The following is a 24742-nucleotide window of genomic DNA, read 5'->3' on the forward strand; positions in this document are numbered from 1 at the left end:
TAGCCTCACAGGAACAGGTGGCTTAAGAGAGTGGGACGATATTCGACATTTCGCGCGATTTTCATACCCCTGTAGATAAGGTGGTTTTTCTAGGCCAATTTGAGTTTCAGGAAACGTACTCACAGTTGCAAAAAGTGAACAACCAACCGAGGTGAAACCACGCACAGACGTCGTGAGGTTGAGCAGCCACCCCTCATTGCAGATGTCGGACGTCGTAGGCCGATCAGACTGGCAAAATAGGGTAGGCGGCGAACTGTGGCGGAACTAACATCAGACTTAGTCGCAACATTGCACGGAACATTCCAAACGATGGGCCTCCGTCCGCAGCTCGTGGTCGTGCGGTAGCGTTCTCCCTTCCCACGCCCGGCTTCCCGGGCTCGATTCACGGCGGGGTCAGGGATTTTCTCTGCGTCGTGATGACTGGGTGTTGTGTGATGTCCTTAGGTTAGTTAGGTTTAAGTAGTTCTAAGTTCTAGGGGACTGGTGACCATAGATGTTAAGTCCCATAGTGCTCAGAGCCATTTGAACCATTTTTGATGGGCCTCCACAGGCAAAGGCTAATGAACGTGCCAATGTTGACTCCACGGCATCGGCAACCACGACTGAAATGGGCACGTGACTGGCGGCACTGGACGTTGGCGCATTGGAAGAGAGACCCATGATGTGATGAATCCCAATACCTTCTTCAACATGGCGAAGGGGGGTGTGAATGCGTCATCTTCCAGGGAAACAGTCCTTGATACCTGTACTGTGTGACGGAAGCAAGCTGTTGGAGGCTCCATTATGCTCTGGGAAACATTCACGTGGGCATCCATGGGTCCAGTGGAGGTCGTCACCTGCAAGGTACCTTGATGGCCAAGGAGTATTGTATACTGGCTGCCGACCACATACCCTTTCTTGACGTTCATGTGTCCTGATGGCAGTGACATTTTTCAACAAGATAATGTGTCATCTCACAATGACAGGAGTGTGGTGGAGTTGATGTTCTGATCTCCCGACTCACCAGATCTGAAACTGGTCGATCACATCTGGGAGGTGACTGAACGTGGCGTCAGACCTCATCGCTCCCCTCCCCGGAGTTTATGGGAATTAGGTGACTTTTGTGTGCAGATGTGGTGCCAACTTCCTCCAGAGACCTACCAAGGCCACACTCTTTCCGTGCCGCAGCGCGTCGCCGCTGTTATCCGTGCCAAATATGGGCATACCGGGTATTAGGTAGGTGGTCAAATCGTTCTGGGTTGATCAGAGTACTTATTGTCCGCCCCCCCCCCCCCATAAAAGAGTGGTCAGCGCGACAGAATGTCAATCCTAAGGGCTCTTATTCGATACCCGGCTGGGCCAGAAATTTTCTCCGCTCAGGGACTGGGTGTTGTGTTCTCCTAATCATCAGCATTTCATCACCACCGACGCGCAAGTCGCTGAAGTGGCGTCAAATCGAAAGACTTGCACCCGGCGAACGGTCTACCAAACGGAAGGTCCTAGTCACAATATTTTAAGGTATTTATTGATAGTCGAGGGCATGGTATTGGCGAATAAATACGAAATAGAAGTGCTTTTGTTATTAAGAAGTACGACGCGAAGATCCCTCAAACGCACATTCATTGCATCGTACATCTTACAGCACTGGTTCTGCTATTTCGCAATTTGAGATTTTTTCTCGGTTAGATAGACCACAAGTGTTCTGCAATAAATTGTTCGTCTCGACTTCCCCTACACCACCGTGCCACGCTGCAGACAGCTATCGCTTTCACCCTGTATATCTTACGTCGTGCTGTTGTGAATCAGTGGGTAATGATAAAAAAATAAAAGTCGGGTAGATTTAAATGTTACATGCCCGATAATATCGTGAGGCAAATGAGCATGTCATGGTTATAGAAACTGTAAAATTCGATATAGTTAAGTACTGTCTTGCTTTAATTTTAATTGCATATATTCTACATTCGAAATTTCAAACTGCATGCTTTAACAATAAAAAGCTAAAAGTAATTTTTAGATTATTTAAAAGACTGAAACACAGAGGTACTGTAAATGATTTACTCTTTTTAAAAGTCCTATACTTTCCAATGGATTACATGTACAAATATGACTACTTCCACATCGCCGGATTGAGCGTAGTTCGTGGTGAAGACGATGTGGCCCTGTTCGCTTGTCCTCGCTATTTCCTCACTTTTGTGCATTGTGCTCATCAGGACAAACTGCTTGTTCTTCCTTGGAACGTAAGATTCGGCCATGGTATCCTTAGTAAAAAAAGAACTGTGAAGTGTGAGCTCTTTCTTTCCTTGATATATTATTAGGGAGTTCAGACTTATTTTTCTTCACTGTCCACAGTATTATAAGAGAAGTCCTTGGCCTATTGCATATCATGTGAATAAATTGTTACATGTCACATTTTGTCCTTTTAGCTCATGTGTCAGATCCACGTAAACCATCATACCTAAGTTTTTCTCAGGTGCTATTCCAGGTAATTTTCCTGCATAAATTTGAGTATTGAAAAGGTGAAAAGTACCACTATTACACAATGTCCATATTTTTACGTCATATTTTGAAATTTTGACCGTTTGATTGGACAACGTCCTCGGAAAGTCACCAGTTGTTCATCCACTGTTACGTTTGTGCCAGGATTATATAGTTTTGAAAGTATTCCCACCCACTTACGGAAGAACTTTTGCAGATGCACACTTCTCATTTACTCTTCGTGCTCTTCCATCAGACTTGTCACGTAACATACGCGAGATGCTTGCGAACTGTTTCAGCGACATTACGCCAGGAAGGATGGCTCTCCCTGCTCCTAGACCCCATAGACTCTTTGCTGATTCTCCATGTGATTTATACACACCAGCCAGTAATAATAGGCCAAAATGGGCTTCAAATGTAGTTTCATCTAATGCTTCCATCTATCCCAACAAACTGTTTGACTCTGAATATTAGTCATTTCCACCACAATACTCTGAACGTTATCATTCATCATAACTTGAAAAGATTCTTTTATATCACTTACGCTGGCGATAGTGTATCTTGTAGAACCAGGGGTCAGTTTTATAATGTTTGCAACAGATTCTCCTCCAGTTTGCGGATACGTTTCTAAGCTCTACGTGTTTTTTTGTGTTCAGACTGAATCAGTTGTAAAACTTGCACATTATCAATTGAGGTATCAACATTCGAAATGTCTTCTGAATTAGATGGAGGATAAATGTTGCCGTCACTAACATGTTTTTTTTTCTTCTTGAAAAATATTCTCCTCGCAGTCAGAAGCATTTACTAATGCTTGCAACTGCTCATCGGAAAGAATTCGTTTTGTCATGATAGCCACGATGGGTACAGTACATGAACTGCATCTGCACACAACATCTGATAAAATGTAACTGTTAGCCATAATGTGCTACGGGAATTTGAATGGAAACTGCGACTTGCAGAGCTGCGTAACCTTCGCCCATTTCAACAATAAGAAATCAGATAATCATTTTGCCGTAAATAACCATTATGCACATACCTCAGGCCTTACATATGATCAAATAAATCAACCGTCTTCTGCCTACTGCAAGGGCCTGGCGAGGATAAAGAGTGTTTTGTATATATCTCGTGGAGACGTACATTCAAGATGTAGGTAAGGTCGTACTTCGGAGCTTATTGGGATGCTACACATGTGGAAAGCGTTTTATAATCTGCGATGAAATAAAATATTTCTTAATTTATTTTTTAGGCGGAGAGATGGAAACGCACTCTTTGTTCAGTGCTAATTAGACTAGTCTGCGCTGCCTGATTTGCATAAGAAACCAAAACCAGGAATGATGTACAGCAAGTTTATTCTCACCATTCATCCTCATCTTTTCAATGCAAAGACAATTAAAAAACTGCCAGGGACAGAAAATTAGCACAACACGATTCTTCGATAATGGTGGCAGCTGAAAAACATCAGTTTCCCAGTTGATATCATGCGGTTCTTCTGTTACTATATGCCAGTCATTCTGAAGGAACTATGACGAAATATTTGATAACAGTGCACGTTAAAGATCTTTGTCAATGAAATATGATAAATATTTGATCAAATTTGTATGTCACAAAAATTTGATAGTGCAATGCTCGCATAGAGCCAGAACGTGCCTCGATTGCTGCGCCATCTGTAAAGGCTTGACGATTTATCTGTGCGTAAGCACTGGGCTGATCAAATTTTTGTCTGGTGAGCTTATTGGTCATTAACAATGGCACTTTGAGATCCACATGAAAATGACCTGGAAGCGAAAGTCGTGGAGTTAAATTAAGTTCGTGCCAGGAACTGGAGCGACGTTTCATTAAGTATAATTCGAAATCGTGAAATTTACGATACCAACAGTGACGATGCTATGATGTAACCACGTGGAATTCGTTCTGCCCCGCTGGTGGACAGTTCTCGGTACAGAACTTCCGACGGTCTACAGTTTGTTGGTCGATGTAACACGTCATCCTGGAACCGTCAGAGGCTTGCCGGAAGCAGAAGATAACATCCGCCACATTCCAGAGAGGTCAGTCCACGTCACAGCCGGTGAAGTACTCGCCGGAGCCCGCATGCAGCTTCCCCAGGATCGCTGGTATCTGATAGTCGCGTAAAGCAAGCGCATGTGTATCTGACAGAAAATCGCTTCAGACCTCTCAGCATCTCGGAATTACAACGTTTCTCTAGATGGGACGACTACAATTCTCATTCACCATCAATAATAAAATCCACTGTGGTTGTAAAAACTAGTTATTTTTAAAAAGGAGAGAACAATCCAATTTCAAGACACGTTTTCCCTCTTCAGGCGCATCCGCAATATTATAAATCATTAATAATACCTATCAGCATGCTTAAGATAAAGCTAAGCAGAGCCAATAAAAGTTCTTAGAAAAACCATGTATGTATGTTAAAATTTGAGTCCAAAAAGGATGCCGAATTGATGCTAAAATAGGTTAAAATATATTCAAATAGCGCATGTCGGGTTCAGAAAGGTCTGGGCTTAGGAGGGCGCCACACATAGTTTCGCAATAAAAGACAAGAGCGGTCTTTAACACAGTGCCTCATAGACGTCCAACAGACCTGTCGAAGCACAATCCAAAGATGAAATGCTGGAGGGACCCCGTAAGCTGCACTGCTCACACCATTTGACCCTCAAAATTCGGATTAATCATTTTAATGTACGTATAGGATTCTTTCTAAGAATTTCCGTTGGTACTCATTATCTTTCATTATTTTTATCAGGTGAACACGTATCATTAGTGATTTATAATTTTGTAGATGCACCTGAAGATGGGATACATATCCTGAAACGGGACTGGGCTTTCCTTTCTGGCCGGCATCTGGTGACCGAGAGGTTCTAGGCGCTTCAGTCTGGAACCGTGCGACCGCTACGGTCGCAAGTTCGAATCCTGTCTCGGGCATGGATGTGTGTGATGTCCTTAGGTTAGCTAGGTTTAAGTAGTTCTAAGTTCTAGAGGACTCATTACCTGAGATGTTAAGTCCCACAGTCCTCAGAGCCATTTGAACCTTTTTTTTCCTTTTTGGAGATAAATAATTTTTACAACTGTAGCGGATTTTATCACTGATCTCGGAATGAATTTCTGTTTAGCTGCAGGAAGAGCTCAGCGATATTGAAACATCGGGTTTAGCATAAACTCACGTTATTGGTCCACACATATTCAATTTTACAACAGTGTATTGTAGAATCAAGTCAAGAAGTACACTGGAAAAACATGCACTTACACACAGTTTGATAGTAGCCTACAAACAGAGATAGACGTTTGTAGATAAGGTTGAGACCCACCTAAAAGAGAAGCACTGTTGAAGTTTCGACACCAGCAGAAGGAAAGGCTGTTTAAAACGTTTCGCAGTTCTTGCAGACTTGTACGTTTAATCACAAAAAAGTTTACCACGTTTCCGGTTATAATAGCTGAGCAACACACTCGAATCTTAGACACTTCGCCTATTTTGTCTAGTCACATTAATTTAACCACCGCCTACGTTCGACGCCAACGTGCAACAACCGCTCACAGACTGCAGGTGGCAGCAGTAGCAGTAGAGGGTGTACAAAGCGTGTCGAGGCGGAAACGGTGTGGTTTATCTGACGTCTAAAAGGGCATGACCTTTGGCGTTCGCGGCAAGGATGGAAGCATTTCCGCAAAGGCTAAGTTTGTAAATTGCTCGTGTGCCCAGTGGCTAAGGTACACGGAGCACGGCAAAATGGCGCTGTCGAAAACCGGCGCCGGGTCAACTGTGGTGCAACACGGACCACAGACGACTGGGATGGACAACTGCTGCGGAGACGTGTACGTACTATTGTTCAGAAAGTGACTGCCCAGATCAACCAAGGCGCTACCGACAGTGCATAACCAACCATCGTTCAGCGATAGTTGCTGCGAATGGGCATCCGGAACAGGTGGCTTGTTCATGCTTTAAGTTCCCCAGTATATGTTTCTACAGGGTGGTCCATTGATCGTGACCGGGCCAAATATCTCACGAAATAAGAGCCAAACGAAAAAACTACAAATAACGAAAATTGTCTAGCTTGAACGGGCAAACCAGATGGCGCTATGGTTGGCCCGCTAGATGGCGCTGCCATAGGTCAAACGGATATCAACTGCGGTTTTTTAATAGGAATCCCCATTTTTACTACATATTCGTGTATTACGTAAAGAAATATGAATGTTTTAGTTGGACCACTTTTTTCGCTTTGTGATAGCTGGCGCTGTAATAGCCACAAACGTACAAGTACGTGGTTTCACGTAACATTCCGCCAGTGCGGACGGTATTTGCTTCGTGATACATTATCCGTGTTGAAATGCACCGTTTACCAATTACGGAAAAGGTCGATATCGTGTTGATGTATGGCTATTGTGACCATAATGTCCAAAGGGCGTGTGCTACGTATGCTGCTCGGTATCCTAGACGACATCATCTAAGTGTCCGGACCGTTCGCCGGATAGTTACGTTATTTAAGGAAACAGCAAGTGTTCAGCTACAGGTGAGACGTCAACCACGACCAGCAACAAATGATTATGCCCAAGTAGGTGTTTTAGCTGCTGTCGCGGCTAATCCGCACAGCAGTAGCAGACAAACTGCCCGAGAATCGAAAATCTCAAAAACGTCGGTGTTGAGAATGCTACATCAACATCGATTGCACCCGTACCATAGTGTATTTTCTGTATTTCACACTTTGCGCTGGTGCATTACTCTAAAATTTCTTGCCGTAGCCTCTTCTACTTACATCGCCCTTTCAGAGAATCTTCCAAGCGAATCTAAGTCTTCCATTCGTCTTCCATGCTAGTGATTTCACACGTTCTTCGCATTTGCTATTGAACCGTCATATTAATCATAGACATTTAAATCAAGAGACAGGCTCCAGAATATTATTACCGTACTTATCTTGTAATCGGTTACTATCCGTTTATTTCTCTTCATTATAGGGAATTATCTTACATGTCTCCAAGTTTAAATAGAGTTGTCTCTCACCTACCCAGATAGCCAAGCGCATTGGAGCTATGCTTCTTGGATTCGGGGAGGGTAGCCTGCATCATATTGACGAGGGTTGACGAGCCGGCCAGCCTAGGTGTGTTTCTAGGCGATTTCGCACATCTAACTAGGTAAATACCGGTCTGTACCGACGTCCCCTCTCAAATACCAATACATGTTGGACAGCGATTTTCAAAATGTTCTCACACGTGAACATGAGATTTAGTCTAGAAGCAGACAGATGAAGTACACAATTGGCGTTCCGGTGTCAGGAGAAGCGTGGTGGTGGTAGTATGGACAGGCTGCCCATATCTACTTCCGGATATGACTGTAGAGTCTGATCCAGATACTTTCCCTACAAATCTGTCAGGGACTTCATCAGAAAAGTGGCAACGCAGACCAACGAAATGCCTGGGGCGAACTACAGCGTTGACTATAGATGTAGCAGGTATGGTTTTCTCGGAACAGGATTCGTAATCGGATGCTGCGCAGTTGATTAATGGAAGTCGGAGGAAATATTTATGTAATTGTTTCTAAACGAGAACAGTACTATGTATAAGTGACACTTCATTTATTCATATCACAAAATTACTTTGATCATAATTAGTTGCGGAAGACGAACTAAAGATTGTATTATATAATGGAAATAAATGTATGAAAAAGAAAAGAGAAGAGCTAATGTATTAAATCAAACGAAGAAACTCTAAAACGTAAATGTTTTATTACCGAAACATTAACTGAGAAAAGTACCACCATTTTAATCTATTTCTTAAGGGGTAGCATATTAAATCTGCTCCATTAGAATATTTGTTACTCGTAGCATATTAAATCTGCTCCATTAGAATATTTGTTACTCGCCAATGAGACTGCTGGAGAGCTATATACGATCGTACTGTAGTATGGAGTATTAGGAACTCTCCATTTATCACCGCAACAGATGATCTCTTAAGCTTTGTTACGATCACGTTTGAGAAGATGACCGGCCGATAAATGCTGAATGCCTCGCACACGTAGTACTTGCACAACAAATGAAAAACAACACTGAAAAGTCTTTTGGGACGCACCTCTATCCATCATCTGAGAGCTGTTTCTGGTGTCTTTGGATTTTCCAGATCTCGAATGCGCTTGTGAAGGGTCTTGGAATGCCTCTAAGTCTCCATGCAGTAGATATATAAACAGCGACTTTTTTGGGTGAACCGAGGTAGGTTTTGAGGAGGCAACCTTCCCTGTTAACCGGTGGTATATTACGGCTGGTAATTTTGTTGCTACTGTTTGAGTTATTAATTTTTGAAGTTAGAAATTCAGACTTTGAATTTTCACATTAGATAAAATTTCCTTTTCAAAACTATCGGCTTAATCTGAACCAGAAGTTCCGATCTTTCCCACATCATGAGGGGAAGTTCTCTTGTGATAAATACCGCACTAAAGGAAGAGGTGTTATCTTTTCCATCATCGACGGCGCTGGTAGCAACAAACAATTTGAATCTGCAGTTGTGTGTGACAGTAATGAAATTAACAACATTAGTGTAGTGTCTAGAAAGCCTGCACACTCTGATCGCTAGACAATCAAACCACTCCTATTAATGAGTTTTATTACAATAAGAAAGTTACAGTGCTTAACTTTGGCAACTACATAAATGTGTCGCAAGCAAAGGGTGACATACAAAATAATGAATCTTCTCCAGTATAAACAATCCTAAGTCTACGCTACAAAGTACAGGCGAAGTTACTAGAGTTGACGCTGCTATCGAAGCCTCTAATCTTGCAGCTGCTATTGAACTGGGCCGTCACTAGGCGGTCGCGACGCCTATGTCCTCTTCACATAGGGACCGGTGAATATCGCGTTGTCGTCCTGGAGAGGGGTCGGTCAGCGTGCTATTGGCTGCCTTCATCTCACTCCGGCGGTTGCTGCGGCCGCGGTGTTCTCGGGATGCGTGAATCTGGGGGAAGAGATACAGAAGGATCACCCTGCACATGACAGTGGCGAATTTGATTATGCAGTCGACGCTGCAGTCCGTCTGCACCTGAAACGAGATACATGTATACGCCAAGTTGACGAAAGTTCTCGCCTCTCACCCACGGTCTGCTGCCACCAAAAACTCTGAAAAACACAATATCGTGTGGCGCGAAACGATACTTACTGCCTTCCTTCGGCGCCGGATGCTGAGGAACGTGGAGCAGTGTCCGGTGGCGGCGGCCGTGAAGCAATTCCGCCGGTGATGGTCCATCTCGTGGTAGCGAACGGCAGGGGGCGCGAAACTGTTGCAATACTTGATCCCTGGTGTGTGCGGTGCGAAGTTTGGCCATCTGTTTCTTCACTGTCCTGACGAAACGTTCAGTTTCTCCGTTTGGCTGTGGATGGAACGGTGCGCTAGTTAGATGCTGTATGCCATTGCGTTCACAGAATGTTTGAAATTCATTTGACGTGAAGTGAGGACTTTGTCCGACACTATGACTTCTGGCAAACCTTCGAGGCAGAAAACAGAGGACCACACCTGAACTGTGCTACGTGACGTTGTCGTTTCACTGGCACAGCAAAAGGAAACTTGCTATAAGAGTCTACCACAATCATCCAAGGAATTTTCCAATAAGGTCCCGCAAAGTCTATGTGCACACGTTGCCATGGAGATTGCGACTTAGGCCAAGCAGAGAACATTTGTGGCGGAGCGTACTGATTTCCCTCACATGCCTGACAGTGTGACGTCATCTGCTCTATTTGAGTGTCCCCACTCTGCCAAGTACAGTGTCGACGCGCCAACTGTTTCATACGAACAATCCCCCAGTGCCCTTGGCGAAGGAACTGCAACACTTCTTTTCGCAAGGCTTTGGGGATCGACACACGTGACAACAAGATGCAGCGGAAGCGTCAAAGTCTGTATCAGGACCAATCGGAAGATAAGAAAGTGCTTCCGTATTACCATGTTGAGCTCTCGGACGATACGCAATCTCGTACTGGTACTGAGACAACAACAAAGACCATCTTTGCAATTTTTGGGTAGTTCGTACAGGAACCGGCTTCATCGGATGAAACAAGGACTGCAATGGCTTGTGATCCGTTACTAAGTAGAATGTTCTGCATACAAACAATGGTGGCATTTTGTTACGCCATACACAATAGCCAGTGCCTCTTTCTCTATTTGCGAATAATTACACTGAGCCTTGGACAACACTTTCTGATGCGAAAACAATACGACTGTCTTTGTCACCAATTCTGTGGGAAAGCACTGCACCGATTCCGTAAGAGGAAGCGGCCACTTGCAGTACAACCAGTTTGTCAGGGTCGAAGTGAGCTAAGCATCGATCACTGAGCAATGCCTGTTTATGTTTTTGAAAAGCTTCTTGGCAATGGTCTGTCCAAACAAATGAGACGTTCTTGCGACTCAAGCGATGCAATGGAGCTGCGATTTAAATAGCATTCGGTACTAAGCGAACATAATAGTTCATTTTCCCTAAGACTGACTGCGATTCTGTGGCATTGCGAGGAGCTGTCAGGTCACATATGGTGGCTGCTCGGATTTATTAGCTGAATCAGTACCTGAATCATACTGACCTATAATTTGCACTATGTGATGAAATCATTGATCTAACTGTTTCAAAGTCTGTTCTCTAGGTTTGACATCAGCTACACTGTACATGATCACATCACGGAATATAACATCTGAATATAAAGCACCACAAGCAAATTTGAATTTGCATTTCCTCATCATACTCTGCAAATGTGTTACCCACTCGCAATAAGTTTCATACTGTAGCAACCACTTGAGCCATTCCTCTCCTCTTTCGTAAAACTGGCGAAAAGGCAGTATGGCACTAGGAACTACAGTTGTCGCCTGTGGCGCTGCATTAGGTGTTTGATTTACCAGTAATTGCTATACCGTGTTTAGAAGAGTGGTGATCTGGTAAGTCTGAAACTGAAACATCTGTGTTAGCTGCATTGCATCTATCGCTTGCAGCTTTGGCGCCTGAGCAGGGGGTTGGATAGGTGGGTTGCTCATTGTGGAATAGGCGAATGCAATAAACAGACAATGCAATCAATAAAAATAAGCACACAAGCAAAGAAAATTTCTGCAACACCCACCTGAAAACACTGTTAAAACGTGTAAACACACCCTTGCAAAGAAGAGACAAGGTAGAATTAAGGCACCAGCAAAACTCAAACAAACAAAACTGTGGCAGCCAGGCTTTGGGTTGTCGCTATGGTATTCGACTAACCTTGCCTTTGTAGTGTCTAGGAAGCCTGCATACGCGAATCGCTGGACAATCAATCAAACCAGTCGTGTTAATGAGTTTTATTACAAAAAGAAATTTACAATACTTAACTTCGACAATTCCACAGATGAGTCACAAGCAAAGGGCGACATACAGAAAAATCAATCTTCTTCAATATAAACAATCCCAAGTCTGTGTTACATGCAAGCAACAAAAAAAATCTTCTTGGAGAGTTCCAAACTCTTCTGGATTTTCTGGAAGAAATAAATTACTTGACCAGGTAGCTGAACACGTTAAACGCCCGTTTCTCCGGTTTCAACAGGGTAACTGGCCCTGGATTGAATCCAGCTCATTGATTAACGACCACTGTACCAGCCTGCATGAATTTGTAGAGGATTTCCCACATCCACCTAGGTTAATACCACTTTAGATCCCAAATCCCATCTCAGACACACGATGTGCAGTCATTGGAAAACTATGTCCCATTTGACCTTGCCATTACACTAGACGCAGAAGGACAAGGTGGAAGGAACTAGTGCTTCTGAATACCTTTCGGGAGTGGCGACCCCATCTTAATAAGAGCCTCTATACGGTTACAGTTCATTCTTAATGAAACAGAAGAAGTACCATGCTAACTCTGACCCGGCCATGGCTGGATAAAGGGCACTAGAAAGCAAGGAAGGAAGGTTGTATGTTATTATCACTCGTGAGAACTACTCATTCCTCCATGATTTCGTTCTGCATAATCCAGTCAAACGCGTCGTTTGTAACAGCTGTTGAACCTAAGGAAACACCATAGTTGCCTTAAAATGCACACAATTGTGACATGATTTAATGAACTCACTTTCAACATCACTGATTCATTATAATTATTTTTAACTGCGGAATGCGCAGCTTTCGATACAGTTAGTGCAATACAAAATACGTTCTCAAGTCATTTAGCGCTTTACTCCAAGCTGTCATTTCTATGAAACGTATTCTCATGCTTCTTTAGCTATCTTCATTTCTGTTGCAGTTACCAAGTCCAGTGCCCCCTTTTTATTTCCGTTTTGTGTCACAATGAGAACATTCCGATCGTTTGAGTCATACTGACCACGAAATTTACTACCAATGATAATTATCTTTCTGTTTTATCTCCCAGAGCTTTTTTTATTTTCCAAAGAACATCAACTGCAAATTGTCCTTCATTTCCTTCTTCTTCCATATCACAGGCGTTGCTACTTTCGGATATGTTGCAGCATGAAGAAATAGGAATATTACTAGACTTCGCCGTTCGAAAAAGTCATGCATTAATTTCTTCCTGTAATTCAGAATTATTTTATTCAGACATGAAAACCTAAATTGTATTTCAATAATGTCCACATTCCTTTGTTTAGCTTCCCAATATTTTTTTGTTCTTTCTCTATAAAGTTTTGTTCTTTCTTCTATCCATGTACCTCCCCTCTTATTTCTGATTTATTCTGGAAACGCTCGAGTTTTTGTTCCTCTTCCCTGGATTCATGTCTGTTTTCTACATCTATGTTATCACCAATTTTTCTTAATTTCTATAAATCATTAAATTTGAATTTTTTATTTTTTGGCAAAGTAGTAGAATATTTTTTGTCAGCCTCTTCTTATCAATTTTAGTTAAGTGGCCATAAAATGTAATCCTTCACTTTCACATTGTTAGTATCCTATTCTCAATTTTTCATACATTTCCGTGTTGCTTCTCAATTTCATTTTAATACTTTCGATCAAAATTTGTCGACCTATTGTTCTTACTTCTCCCATTTATTTAAGTGTTTGATTGTTTTTATGGCGATGCGTTCTGGTTCATAAAGACATCCAGTTCTTGTCACCACATCGTAATGTCTCTATTTTTATTAACAGATAAATATTTTTATTGTATGTGTTCTTTGTATAGTGGAACACCAGTTCTATTTTTTTGGGTCCATTTATGTTAGCTACTTATCCCAGAGCATTGCATTACTTCTTCCAAGTATTTAAATTCTCAAACTTTATTTTTCCGTATTTTGATTAAATTTATTTTGGTTGGTCATGTGTATGGTTTTTCAAACAAAATTCTTCGAAAATGTTATCTGCTTAAGGTTATCTTGTAGGTTTTCTGCTAAGGTTATAAAATCACCAGCAAAACGTAAATAGTCAACGTCAAGGTTGTCTCTCTTTCTTACAAGTTTCACGTGCTTGATTCCCTCTTCTTCTGTTATTATGTGTAGTATTTTTTTTTTTGATAAAAAAACGGAAAACCAAAAGCTTTTACTTTGTTACTGTCTCTCTCTTGTCATTGTCTCTTCATTAATCATTAAAGTACTTTGGTTGTATAAAATTTAAAATTGTTCACGGGGTTGATAAGTGTTCCATATTTTCACTGCATCTTCTACAAATTTTGTGTACCGCTTCTAAATGCCGACTTTTGCTTCGTGTCGTACCGCCCAACAAGCAGAATGGCCTGTACGAGACAGGCGAAATACCCTCAGACTTCAAGAAGAATACAATAAATCCAATCCCAAAGAAAGCAGGTTTTGACAGATGTGAAAATTACCGAACTATCAGTTTAATAAGTCACAGCTGCAAAATACTAACACGAATTCTTTACAGACGAATGGAAAAACTGATAGAAGCCGACCTCCAGGAAGATCAGTTAGGATTCCGTAGAAATTTTGGAACACGTGAGGCAATACTGACCTTACGACTTATCTTAGAAGAAAGATTAAGGAAAGTCAAACTTACGTTTCTAACATTTGTAGACTTAGAGAAAACTTCTGACAATGTTGACTGGAATACTCTCTTTCAAATTCTAAAGGTGGCAGGGGTAAAATACAGGGAGCGTAAGGCTATTTACAATTTGTACAGAAACCAAATGGCAGTTATAATAGTCGAGGGGTATGAAAGGGAATCAGTGGTTGGGAAGGGAGTGAGACAGGGTTGTAGCCTCTCCACGATGCTATTCAATCTGTATATTGAGCAAGTAGTGAAGAAAACGAAAGAAAAATTCGGAGTAGTTATTAAAATCCATGGAGCAGAAATAAAAACCTAGAGGTTCGCCGATGACCTTTTCAATTCTGTCAGAGACAGCTAAGGACTTGGAAGAGCAGTTGAACGGAATGGACGGATGGATGATGGTCGAAGTAGAGAGGTTATAAAATGTAGACTGGCAATGGCAAGGAAAGCGTTTCTGAAGAAGAGAAATTTGTTAACATCGAGTATAGATTTAAGTGTCAGGAAGTAGTTTCTACAAGTATTTGTATGGAGTGTAGCCATGTATGGAAGTGAAACTTGGACAATAAATAGTTTGGACAAGAAGAGAATAGCAGCTTTCCAAATGTGGTGCTACAGAAGAATGTTGAAGATTAGGTAGGTAGATCACCTAACTAATGAGGAGGTATTGAATAGGATTGGGGAGAAGAGAAGTTTATGGCACAACTCCACTAAAAGAAGGGACCGATTGGCAGGACATGTTCTGAGGCATCAGGGGATCACAAATTTAGCATTGGAGGGCAGCGTGGAGGGTAAAAATCGTAGAGGGAGACCAAGAGATGAATACACTAAGCAGATTCAGTAGGATGTAGGTTGCAGTAGGCACTGGGAGATGAAGAAGCATGCACAGGATAGAGTAGCATGGAGAGCTGCATCACACCAGTCTCAGGACTGAAGACCACAACAACAACAACTGATTAACAGTCGTGTAACAAAATTCAATTTAAGATAATACTCGATATATACTATGCTATAACGGCTTGTTTATAGCATTTGATCTCTCTTCCTAAGATCCTCATTTCATAGAAGAAATGCTGCCTTACGCAAGTGATAATCATTTTGGCTTGAGTTTTATTTTATTGTATCCCAGTGCAGCAATAAGAAATTATTACTAGGAGTATGCACTTCCGATCATGTATGACTCCATAAGAGCAGATTCCAGTAGAAAATGCAATTATCGTTTGTTTGTACACACCTACGAGGGTTGTCCAGAAAGTAAGTTACGATCGCTTGCGAAATGGAAACCATTGGGAAAATCTAGTAAAGCTTTGGATAGATGAGTTGGGCTGTGTCTCTAGTATGTGCGTCGATCGTGTCGCGTCGCTCTTTTCAGGTTTAAGTGAACAGTGAGCACGTAAATATGCGTAAGGAATAGAGTTACCCGCGAAGTATGAGGGTCTGGTTAGAGATTTCGCCTGTGACATGCACCCCACGTAACACAACTGTCGAGCAGTTCATTCTTAATGCCAATCTCGGCCACATAGTGCAGGGTCAATTAATACGCTCCTGCAGCGTTTCCGATGAGAAGTGTTTGATCACCCACAATACAGTCCATAATTGGCTCCCCCTGAGTGTCACCTCTGCTCACAAGAACAGCTGGATGTTGTTGTTGCTGTGGTCTTCAGTCCTGAGACTGGTTTGATGCAGCTCTCCATGCTACTCTATCCTGTGCAAGCTGCTTCATCTCCCAGTACCTACTGCAACCTACATCCTTCTGAATCTGCTTAGTGTACTCATCTCTCGGTCTCCCTCTACGATTTTTACCCTCCACGCTGCCCTCCAATGCTAAATTTGTGATCACTTGATGCCTCAAAACATGTCCTACCAACCGATCCCTTCTTCTAGTCAAGTTGTGCCACAAACTTCTCTTCTCCCCAATCCTATTCATACCTCCTCATTAGTTACATGATCTATCCACCTTATCTTCAGCATTCTTCTGTAGCACCACATTTCGAAAGCTTCTATTCTCTTCTTGTCTAAACTATTTAGCGTCCATGTTTCACTTCCATACATGGCTACACTCCATACAAATACTTTCAGAAAAGACTTCCTGTCATTTAAATCTATATTCGATGTTAACAAATTTCTCTTTTTCAGAAACGCTTTCCTTGCCATTGCCAGTTTACATTTTATATCCTCTGTACTTCGACCATCATCAGTTATTTTGCTCCCCAAATAGCAAAACTCCTTCACTACTTTAGGTGTCTCATTTCCTAATCTAATACCCTCAGCATCTCCCAACTTAATTTGACTACATTCTATTCTCCTCGTTTTGCTTTTGTCGATGTTCATCTTACAGGGTGTTTCAAAAATGACCGGTATATTTGAAACGGCAATACAAACTAAATGAGCAGCGATAGCAATACACCGTTTGTTGCAATATGCTTGGGACAACAGTACATTTTCAGGCAGACAAACTTTCGAAATTACAGTAGTTACAATTGTGAACAACAGATGGCGCTGCGGTCTGGGAAACTCTATAGTACGATATTTTCCACATATCCACCATGCTTAGCAATAATATGGCGTAGTCTCTGAATGAAATTACCCGAAACCCTTGACAACATGTCTGGCGGAATGGCTTCACATGCAGATGAGATGTACTGCTTCAGCTGTTCAATTGTTTCTGGATTCTGGCGGTACACCTGGTCTTTCAAGTGTCCCCACAGAAAGAAGTCACAGGGGTTCATGCCAGGCGAATAGGGAGGCCAATCCACGCCGCCTCCTGTATGTTTCGGATAGCCCAAAGCAATAGCACGATCATCGAAATATTCATTCAGGAAATTAAAGACGTCGGCCGTGCGATGTGGACGGGCACCATCTTGCATAAACCACGAGGTGTTCGCAGTGTCGTCTAAGGCAGTTTGTACCGCCACAAATTCACGAAGAATGTCCAGATAGCGTGATGCAGTAATCGTTTCGGATCTGAAAAATGGGCCAATGATTCCTTTGGAAGAAATGGAGGCCCAGTCCAGTACTTTTTGAGGATGCAGGGACGATGGGACTGCAACATGGGGCTTTTCGGTTCCCCATATGGGCCAGTTCTGCTTATTGACGAAGCCGTCCAGGTAAAAATAAGCTTCATCAGTAAACCAAATGCTGCCCACAAGCATATCGCCGTCATCAATCCTGTGCACTATATCGTTAGCGAATGTCTCTCGTGCAGCAATGGTAGCGGCGCTGAGGAGTTGCCGTGTTTGAATTTTGTATGGATAGAGGTGTAAACTCTGGCGCATGAGACGATACGTGGACGTTGGCGTCATTTGGACCGCAGCTGCAACACGGCGAACGGAAACCCGAGGCCGCTGTTGGATCACCTGCTGCCCTAGCTGCGCGTTGCCCTCTGTGGTTGCCGTACGCGGTCGCCCTATCATTCCAGCACATTCATCCGTCACGTTCCCAGTCCGTTGAAATTTTTCAAACAGATCCTTTATTGTATCGCTTTTCGGTCCTTTGGTTACATTAAACCTCCGTTGAAAACTTCGTCTTGTTGCAACAACACTGTGTTCTAGGCGGTGGAATTCCAACACCAGAAAAATTCTCTGTTCTAGGGAATAAACCATGTTGTCCACAGCACACTTGCACGTTGTGAACAGCACACGCTTAAGGCAGAAAGACGACGTACAGAATGGCGTACCCACAGATTGTGTTGTCTTCTATATCTTTCACATCACTTGTAGCGCCATCTGTTGTTGAAAATTGTAACTACTGTAATTTCGAAAGTTTGTCCGCCTGAAAATGTACTGTTGTCCCAAGCATATTGCAACAAACGGTGTATTTCTATCGCTGCTCGTTTAGTTTTTATTGCCGTTTCAAATATACCGTCATTTTTGAAACATCCTGTATATCCTCTTTTCAAGATGCTATCCATTCTGTTCAACTGCTCTTCCAAGTCCTTAGCTGTCTCTGACAGTATTACAATTATAACTGCCATTTGGTTTCTGTACAAATTGTAAATTGCCTTTCGATCACTGTATTTTACCCCTGCCACCCTCAAAATCTGAAAGAGAGCATTCCAGTCAACATTGTCAAAAGCTTTCTCTAAGTCTACAAATGCTAGATATGAAGACAATGCTGGATATGAAGACAAAATTTTTCCACAGACAATGAGCTGCAGGCGACTATGCAGAGAAGTATGTGGAAGGTGTACCAAACTGTTTCAAATAAAACATTTCTGGTTTTCACTGTGGTTTTTCATTTCGCGACCGATCGGAATTTACTTTCTGGACTACCCTCGTAGTTACGAGTTAACACGTGAAGAAACGCAGTTTCTCTGCTGAGCTGAGCGAGCGAGCTGCGGCCTACCTTCGTGGCGTACGCGCCGTGGCCTGCCTTTCTCGTTGGCCCCGCAACAGCAGCAGCAATCGCCAGGTGCGTCGCCACATTTCCCGCTTGTGGGGTGCGGTGCAGCCCAGTGCGCGTACTTTCGCTGTAAACACTGCAGACAACACAAAACACAATCGACGCCTCAGTGAATTCCCACGTTATCATCCCTACTGCTGATCCACGAATCTTACGCGAGATAACTTGAAGAAGCATGGCGAGTTAACCACCACAACTGTACTTGTTACTTTTTCTTTCGAAACGGAGTCGCGAACGTCTGTTGATGGAGAGATAACTGCACTACCGCAGGAGGATGTCGCTGCCTGCTTACGGAAGTAGCGCTGCCCAGAGTGACGTAATGCTGCCGGCGCGGCGCGACCTTGGCGGAAGCGGAAGACAACAACCAGAGGCGCCAGCCGGGCGATTGCCGGCAGCCTCGGTGGTCCCCTTCTCCCAGCGGCTCAGCTGACGTCACAGAACCCCGCGTTCCGTTGCCGACCGCTAGTGACGCTAAATGCTGTGCGCTCGTTTTGGTTATTAGGCCAACCAGCGGTACCTCTTAACGACAGTGGCAGACAGCCTAAAGAGGACACTGCGGGATTGCAATGGCTGGATACGTTTATAGGAATACTGGGTTGTTTGGGGAAGGAGACCAGACAGCGAGGTCATCGGTCTCATCGGATTAGGGAAGGAAGCCGGCCGTCCCTTGTCAGGGGAACCATCCCGGCATTTGCCTGGAGTGATTTAGGGAAATCACGGAAAACCTAAATCAGGATGACCGGCGGCGGGATTGAACCGTCGTCCTCCCGAATGCGAGTTTTAGGAATATACTGGGCGATTTTCTTAATCATAAATACCTGACATTTTCGGCTGGAGAGCGATCAGTTAGTTCAGTGTAAAGAAAGCTTCAGGTGTGAAGTTTTTTATTGCACTGGTTACTAGTTTCGACAGGACTAAGCTACCACGTTCAGATCCACAGAGTAGAGGTTTTTAAATCATGGTGTAACAAAAAATAGCACGTTCATTCACGCATAATAAAAAGAGAGTAGAACATTAAAAAATATAGCTGTGTCTTCAAAGGCAGGACAGAAAAAATGGTTCAAATTGCTCTGAGCACTATGGGACTTTAACATCTGAGGCCATCAGTTCCCTAGAACAGAACTCCTTGAACCTAACTAACCTAAAGACATCACACACATCCATGCCCGAGGAAGGATTCCAACCTGTGACCGTAGCGGTCGCGTGGTTCCAGACTGAAGCGCCTAGGACCGCTCGGCGGCAGGACAGATTCAGACAAGTGTGGCACATCAAGAAGTGCCGCATGTTGTCTGTTTAGAGAAATTTCCTAAGAACTTTCAGAAGAGTATTCGGGATATGGAAACTGCAAACACACCAGAAATGGCTCTCAAATGACTCTCAGAGGGCCGTCTGGAAAGGGTTTTACGTGTAGTTACTACGTGTGCAGTTACTACGTGTGTCAGGTCTTCGGCGTTTATCAACCACTCCTAATCTGAAACGTAACCATATTCAAGCTTAAGAGAGCCTTTATTGTGGTTACAAATGCAGAGTTCCCAATATACTGTTTTGTATATCGATTGTATTTATCCACTCCACCAAATTTACCGGCAAGTAACCAAAATTCTACTAGAGCACCGTTAGAAACAGATTAAAATCATGCTATGTTTCGAAGTTGATGTTTCGCTAATAAAACATTTAAGTTTTAGAGTGTCTCAGTTTTAATTAATTCATATGACAATTTGTAGCCGGCAGCCAATCCAGACACATGCAGCAACTCTTGATATGCCACACTTGTGTGACTATCTTGCCATGAAGACACAACTATATTTTCAGCGTTCTACTATATATTTATTATCAGTGCGTTTCGATGGTGCGAAAACAAACGCGTGGTTTATCGCACATCGTGATTTCATAAGCGGTACTCTGTGGATCTGAAGGTGACAGATACGGCCTGTCGTCTCTAGTAATCCAGTATACGTACACGCGATCAAAGCAAGTATCAGGAGCTTTCTTCCCATTTTCTTAATTGACACAAAAGTCTTTTCAGCCCTCTCCAAAACGTCTGGCTAGATCAAACTCTCGTTCCTGTTCTACAGTGACAACACATACCATTGGAAATGACACCTGAAAAATGCTCCTATTCGTTTGCCTACTGTAGGCGTGAACATTGCAACTTCTGTCACAGCAACTCTATAGTACAAAGATTCCGTAATAGTCTCCCATTTGGATCACCGAGACGGGACAGCCAAGGGGGAGGTGACCGTTAGAAAAAGGATTGAAAAATAAACAAAAGCATAACGTTTTATGAGTCGGAGCGTGGAATGTCAGAAGCTTGGACGTGGTAGGGAAGCTAGAAAATATGAAAATAGAAATGCAAAGGCTCAATCTACATGTAGTAGGGGTCAGTGAAGTGAAGTGGAAAGAAGACAAGGATTTATAGTCAGATGAGAATAGGATAATGTCAACAGCATCCGAAAATGGTATAACTGGTGTAGGTTTTGTTAGGAATAGGAAGGTAGGGCAAAGAGTATGTTACTGTGAGCAGTTCAGTGATAGGGCTACCAGAATCGACAGCAAACCAACTCCCAACGATAGTATAGGTATACATGCCTACGTCGCAATCTAAAAATGAAGAGACAGAGAAAGTATATCATTTATTGAAAGGCAAATACAGTACATAAACGGAGATGAAAATCTAATAGTCATAGGGGCCTGGAATGCAGTTGTAGGGAAAGGACAGAAGAAATGGTTACAGGAGAATATAGCCTCGGGACAAGGAATGAGAGAGAAGAAAGAGTAATTGAGTTCTGTAATGTATGAATGCAATCTTCTTAATTTCTGCACAACTGCTGCAACCTACATCCATTTTATTCATCCCAAGGTCACCCTCTATTGCTTAAAACTAGACGAACTTTCGGCCAAGCACTCCTTGGCCACTGTCAAGTGCTACGACTGCCAGTGGGCTGTTGGTGCACCCTTATATACGCTAGCTGCCGGCTGTGACGTCACTGGAGCTGATAATAAAATTAAAGCAATTTGGAATATTATTGAAAGGGAAACAGGGCAACCAAGAGCACAGGAAGACTTTAGTGCCATAAAACTGAATGACGAGTGTACTAACAAACAATCAGAAATTGAAAATATTTTCAATAATCATTTTTTAAATGTTGTGGAGGAAATAGGATCTAGATCTTCACTAGAAGAGGCAAGGCTTCTAATAGAAGAGGCCATACCTGTGCAGTTTGAAACAACTGTATTTCCACCAACCACTCCCTCTGAAAGCAGTAAAATAATAAACTCACTGAAAAGTAAAAGCTCTTACGGAATTGATGGCATTTCCAGCAAGATACTTAAAGCTTGTTCCCCACAGATAAGTAGGATTCTCAGCCACATGTGTAATAGCTGTTTGGAGCAGGGTGTTTTCCCCGAAAGCCTAAAAAATATGCCATTGTAAAACCATTGCATAAAAAGGGAGATACGACGGATGTCAACAACTATCGCCAAATCTCTCTTCTGACAGCTCTATCAAACATTTTTGAGAAAGTAATGTATTCAAGAGTTGCCTCCCATATTTGTAAAAATAAAGTACTAACAAAATTGGTTTTCAGAAAGGCTTTTCAACAGAAAATGCTATATACGCTTTCACTGATCAAATATTAAATGCTCTGAATAACCGGACATCACCCAATGATATTTTTTGTGATCTCTCAAAGGCCTTTGATTGTGTAAATCATGGAATTCTTTTAGATAAGCTAAATCATTATGGTTTGAGGGGGGCAGTCCACAAATGGTTTAATTCATACTTACCTGGAAGAATGCAGAAAGTTGAAATAAGTGATTCATGTAATGTTAAAACAACAGCTGATTCCTCAAACTGGGGGGCTATCAAGTATGGGGTCCCAGAGGGTTCGGTCTTAGGTCCTTTACTGTTCTTGGTATACATTAATGACTTACCATTCCACATTGATGAAGATGCAAAGTTATTTTTGCTGATGATACAAGTATAGTAATAACATCCAAAAACCAAGAACTAAGTGATGTAATTGTAAATGAAGTTTTTCCTAAAATTATTAAGTGGTTCTCAGCAAACGGACTCTCTTTAAATTTTGATAAAACACAGTATATACAGTTCCGTACAGTAAATGGGACAACTCCAGTAATAAATATGGACTTTGAACAGAAGTCTGTAGCTAAGGTAGAATTTTCAAAACTTTTAGGTGTGGCCATTGATGAGAGGTTAAACTGAAAGCAACACATTGATGGTCTGCTGAAACGTCTGAGTTCAGCTACGTATGCTATTAGGGCTATTGCAAATTTTGGTGACAAGAATCTCAGTAAATTAGCTTACTATGGCATCATATTCTGGGGTAATTCATCGTTGAGTAGAAAAGTATTCATTGCTCAAAAACGTGTAATCAGAATAATTGCTGGAACCCACCCACGGTCATCCTGCAGACATCTATTTAAGGATCTAGGGAACCTCACAGTAACCTCACAGTATATATATTCACTTATGAAATTTGTTGTTAATAATCCTACCCAGTTCAAAAGTAATAGCAGTGTGCATAGCTATAACACCAGGAGAAAGGATGATCTTCACTATGCAGGGTTAAATCTGACTTTGGCACAGAAAGGGGTAAATTAGGCTGCCACAAAAGTCTTTGGTCTCCTACCAAACAGCAACAAAAGCCTGACAGATAGCCAACCAATATTTAAAAATAAATTAAAAGAATTTCTAAATGACAACTCCTTCTACTCACTGGCTGAATTTTTAGATATAAATTAAGGGGAAAAAACTAGCTTAAAAATTACTGTCATGCAATATTTTGTGTAATGCAATATCTTGTACAGACATCTTTTATTAACCTGACACGTTCCACATCATTACGAAGTGTCGTATTCATGATCTATGGAACAAGTATTAATCTAATCTAATCTGACATTGCGATATATGGGCATGTTTCGAGTCGGTGTTCGATTTGCCCTCTTCAACCGTGCGATCGCTGGATCCCACGCAGCGCTGAGCTGCAAGCCCCCGTCTCTATTCAGGGTGTTTGCGGTAATTTTTATTTCAATAGCTTCCTTTATTAAACTGTACCAGAAGCGGTTAGTGCGAGCCACGACAGAGATGTCGTCAAGTTTTATGTGGTGACCGTTTTCTAACGCATGCTCAGCTAAGGCAGATTTCTCTGGATAGCGTAGGCGATAATACCTCTCGTGTTCTTTCGTGCGTTGTTCCCCAGTGCGTACTGTTTGTCCGATGTACTTCTGGCTACACTCACAAGGTGTTTCGTAGACTCCAGGTGTTCTGAGACCTACTGCGCCTTTAACTGGTCTCAGTAATTGACGGATTTTCGTTGGACGCCTGAAGATTGATTTGATCTTGTGTCTTTTCAACAGGCGGCTTATCTTGCCCGACACAGAGCCACAGAATGGCAGCAAAGCAAGTTTCTTTTCCTGTTCTTCGTCGCTGGTCTTATTCTGATATTTCCCAGAAATCACTTCTTTCACTTGATGGGCGCTGTAGCTGTTATTCCTGAAAACCTTCATGGGGTAGGTTATCATCGTCTGATGTTACTCGTGCACGACGCACCAATGTTTGTAATACAGGGTGTTTCAAAATGAACATACCGGTTTTAAGGAGTTGTACCACATATTACATTCACCTTACAATTATAAATAATACACTAAATGAAAGAGAAACACAAACAGTTTTTATTACAATTATTCAGTGTGAACACCGATCACACATCGAGTCGATAGACGAGTTGTTCTGAAATCTTGATCACTGTGTCTGGAGTAACAGTTGCAATAACAATCTTTCCAAAGTCGCATAGATCAGCTAGTATCGGAGGCACATACATATTATCGCGTCAGATCGTGTGTGAACGTGGAGGTCATGCAGAAAATGCTGTGTCAACCGACCCATTGAGCCCAGTCCACCGGTCGGATACAACGTCGTTTAAACAGTCAGTC

At 42.4% G+C, this 24742-nt stretch overlaps 1 protein-coding gene across 2 annotated transcripts; it reads right to left on the reverse strand.

Moving 5' to 3' along the window:
• Positions 1-9034: 9034 nt before the first annotated feature.
• On the reverse strand, positions 9035-19083 carry LOC126272383 (uncharacterized). Of its 2 annotated transcripts, XM_049975200.1 has the most exons (4): positions 18731-19083; positions 9601-9811; positions 9431-9483; positions 9035-9278 (listed from the first exon to the last, which is right to left on the reverse strand). In XM_049975200.1, exons 1-4 carry the CDS (start codon positions 18962-18964, stop codon positions 9267-9269), a joined length of 510 nt encoding a protein of 169 aa, XP_049831157.1. In that variant the 5' UTR covers positions 18965-19083; the 3' UTR covers positions 9035-9266. The 2 variants fall into 2 exon arrangements, with proteins under 2 accessions (XP_049831157.1, XP_049831158.1); XM_049975201.1 differs by lacking the exon at positions 9431-9483 and having other exon boundaries at positions 9035-9399.
• Between the last annotated feature and the right edge of the window lie 5659 nt (positions 19084-24742).

Source organism: Schistocerca gregaria, chromosome 5 (genome assembly GCF_023897955.1).
Source record: "Schistocerca gregaria isolate iqSchGreg1 chromosome 5, iqSchGreg1.2, whole genome shotgun sequence".
In the NCBI taxonomy this organism is placed as follows: domain Eukaryota; kingdom Metazoa; phylum Arthropoda; class Insecta; order Orthoptera; family Acrididae; genus Schistocerca; species Schistocerca gregaria.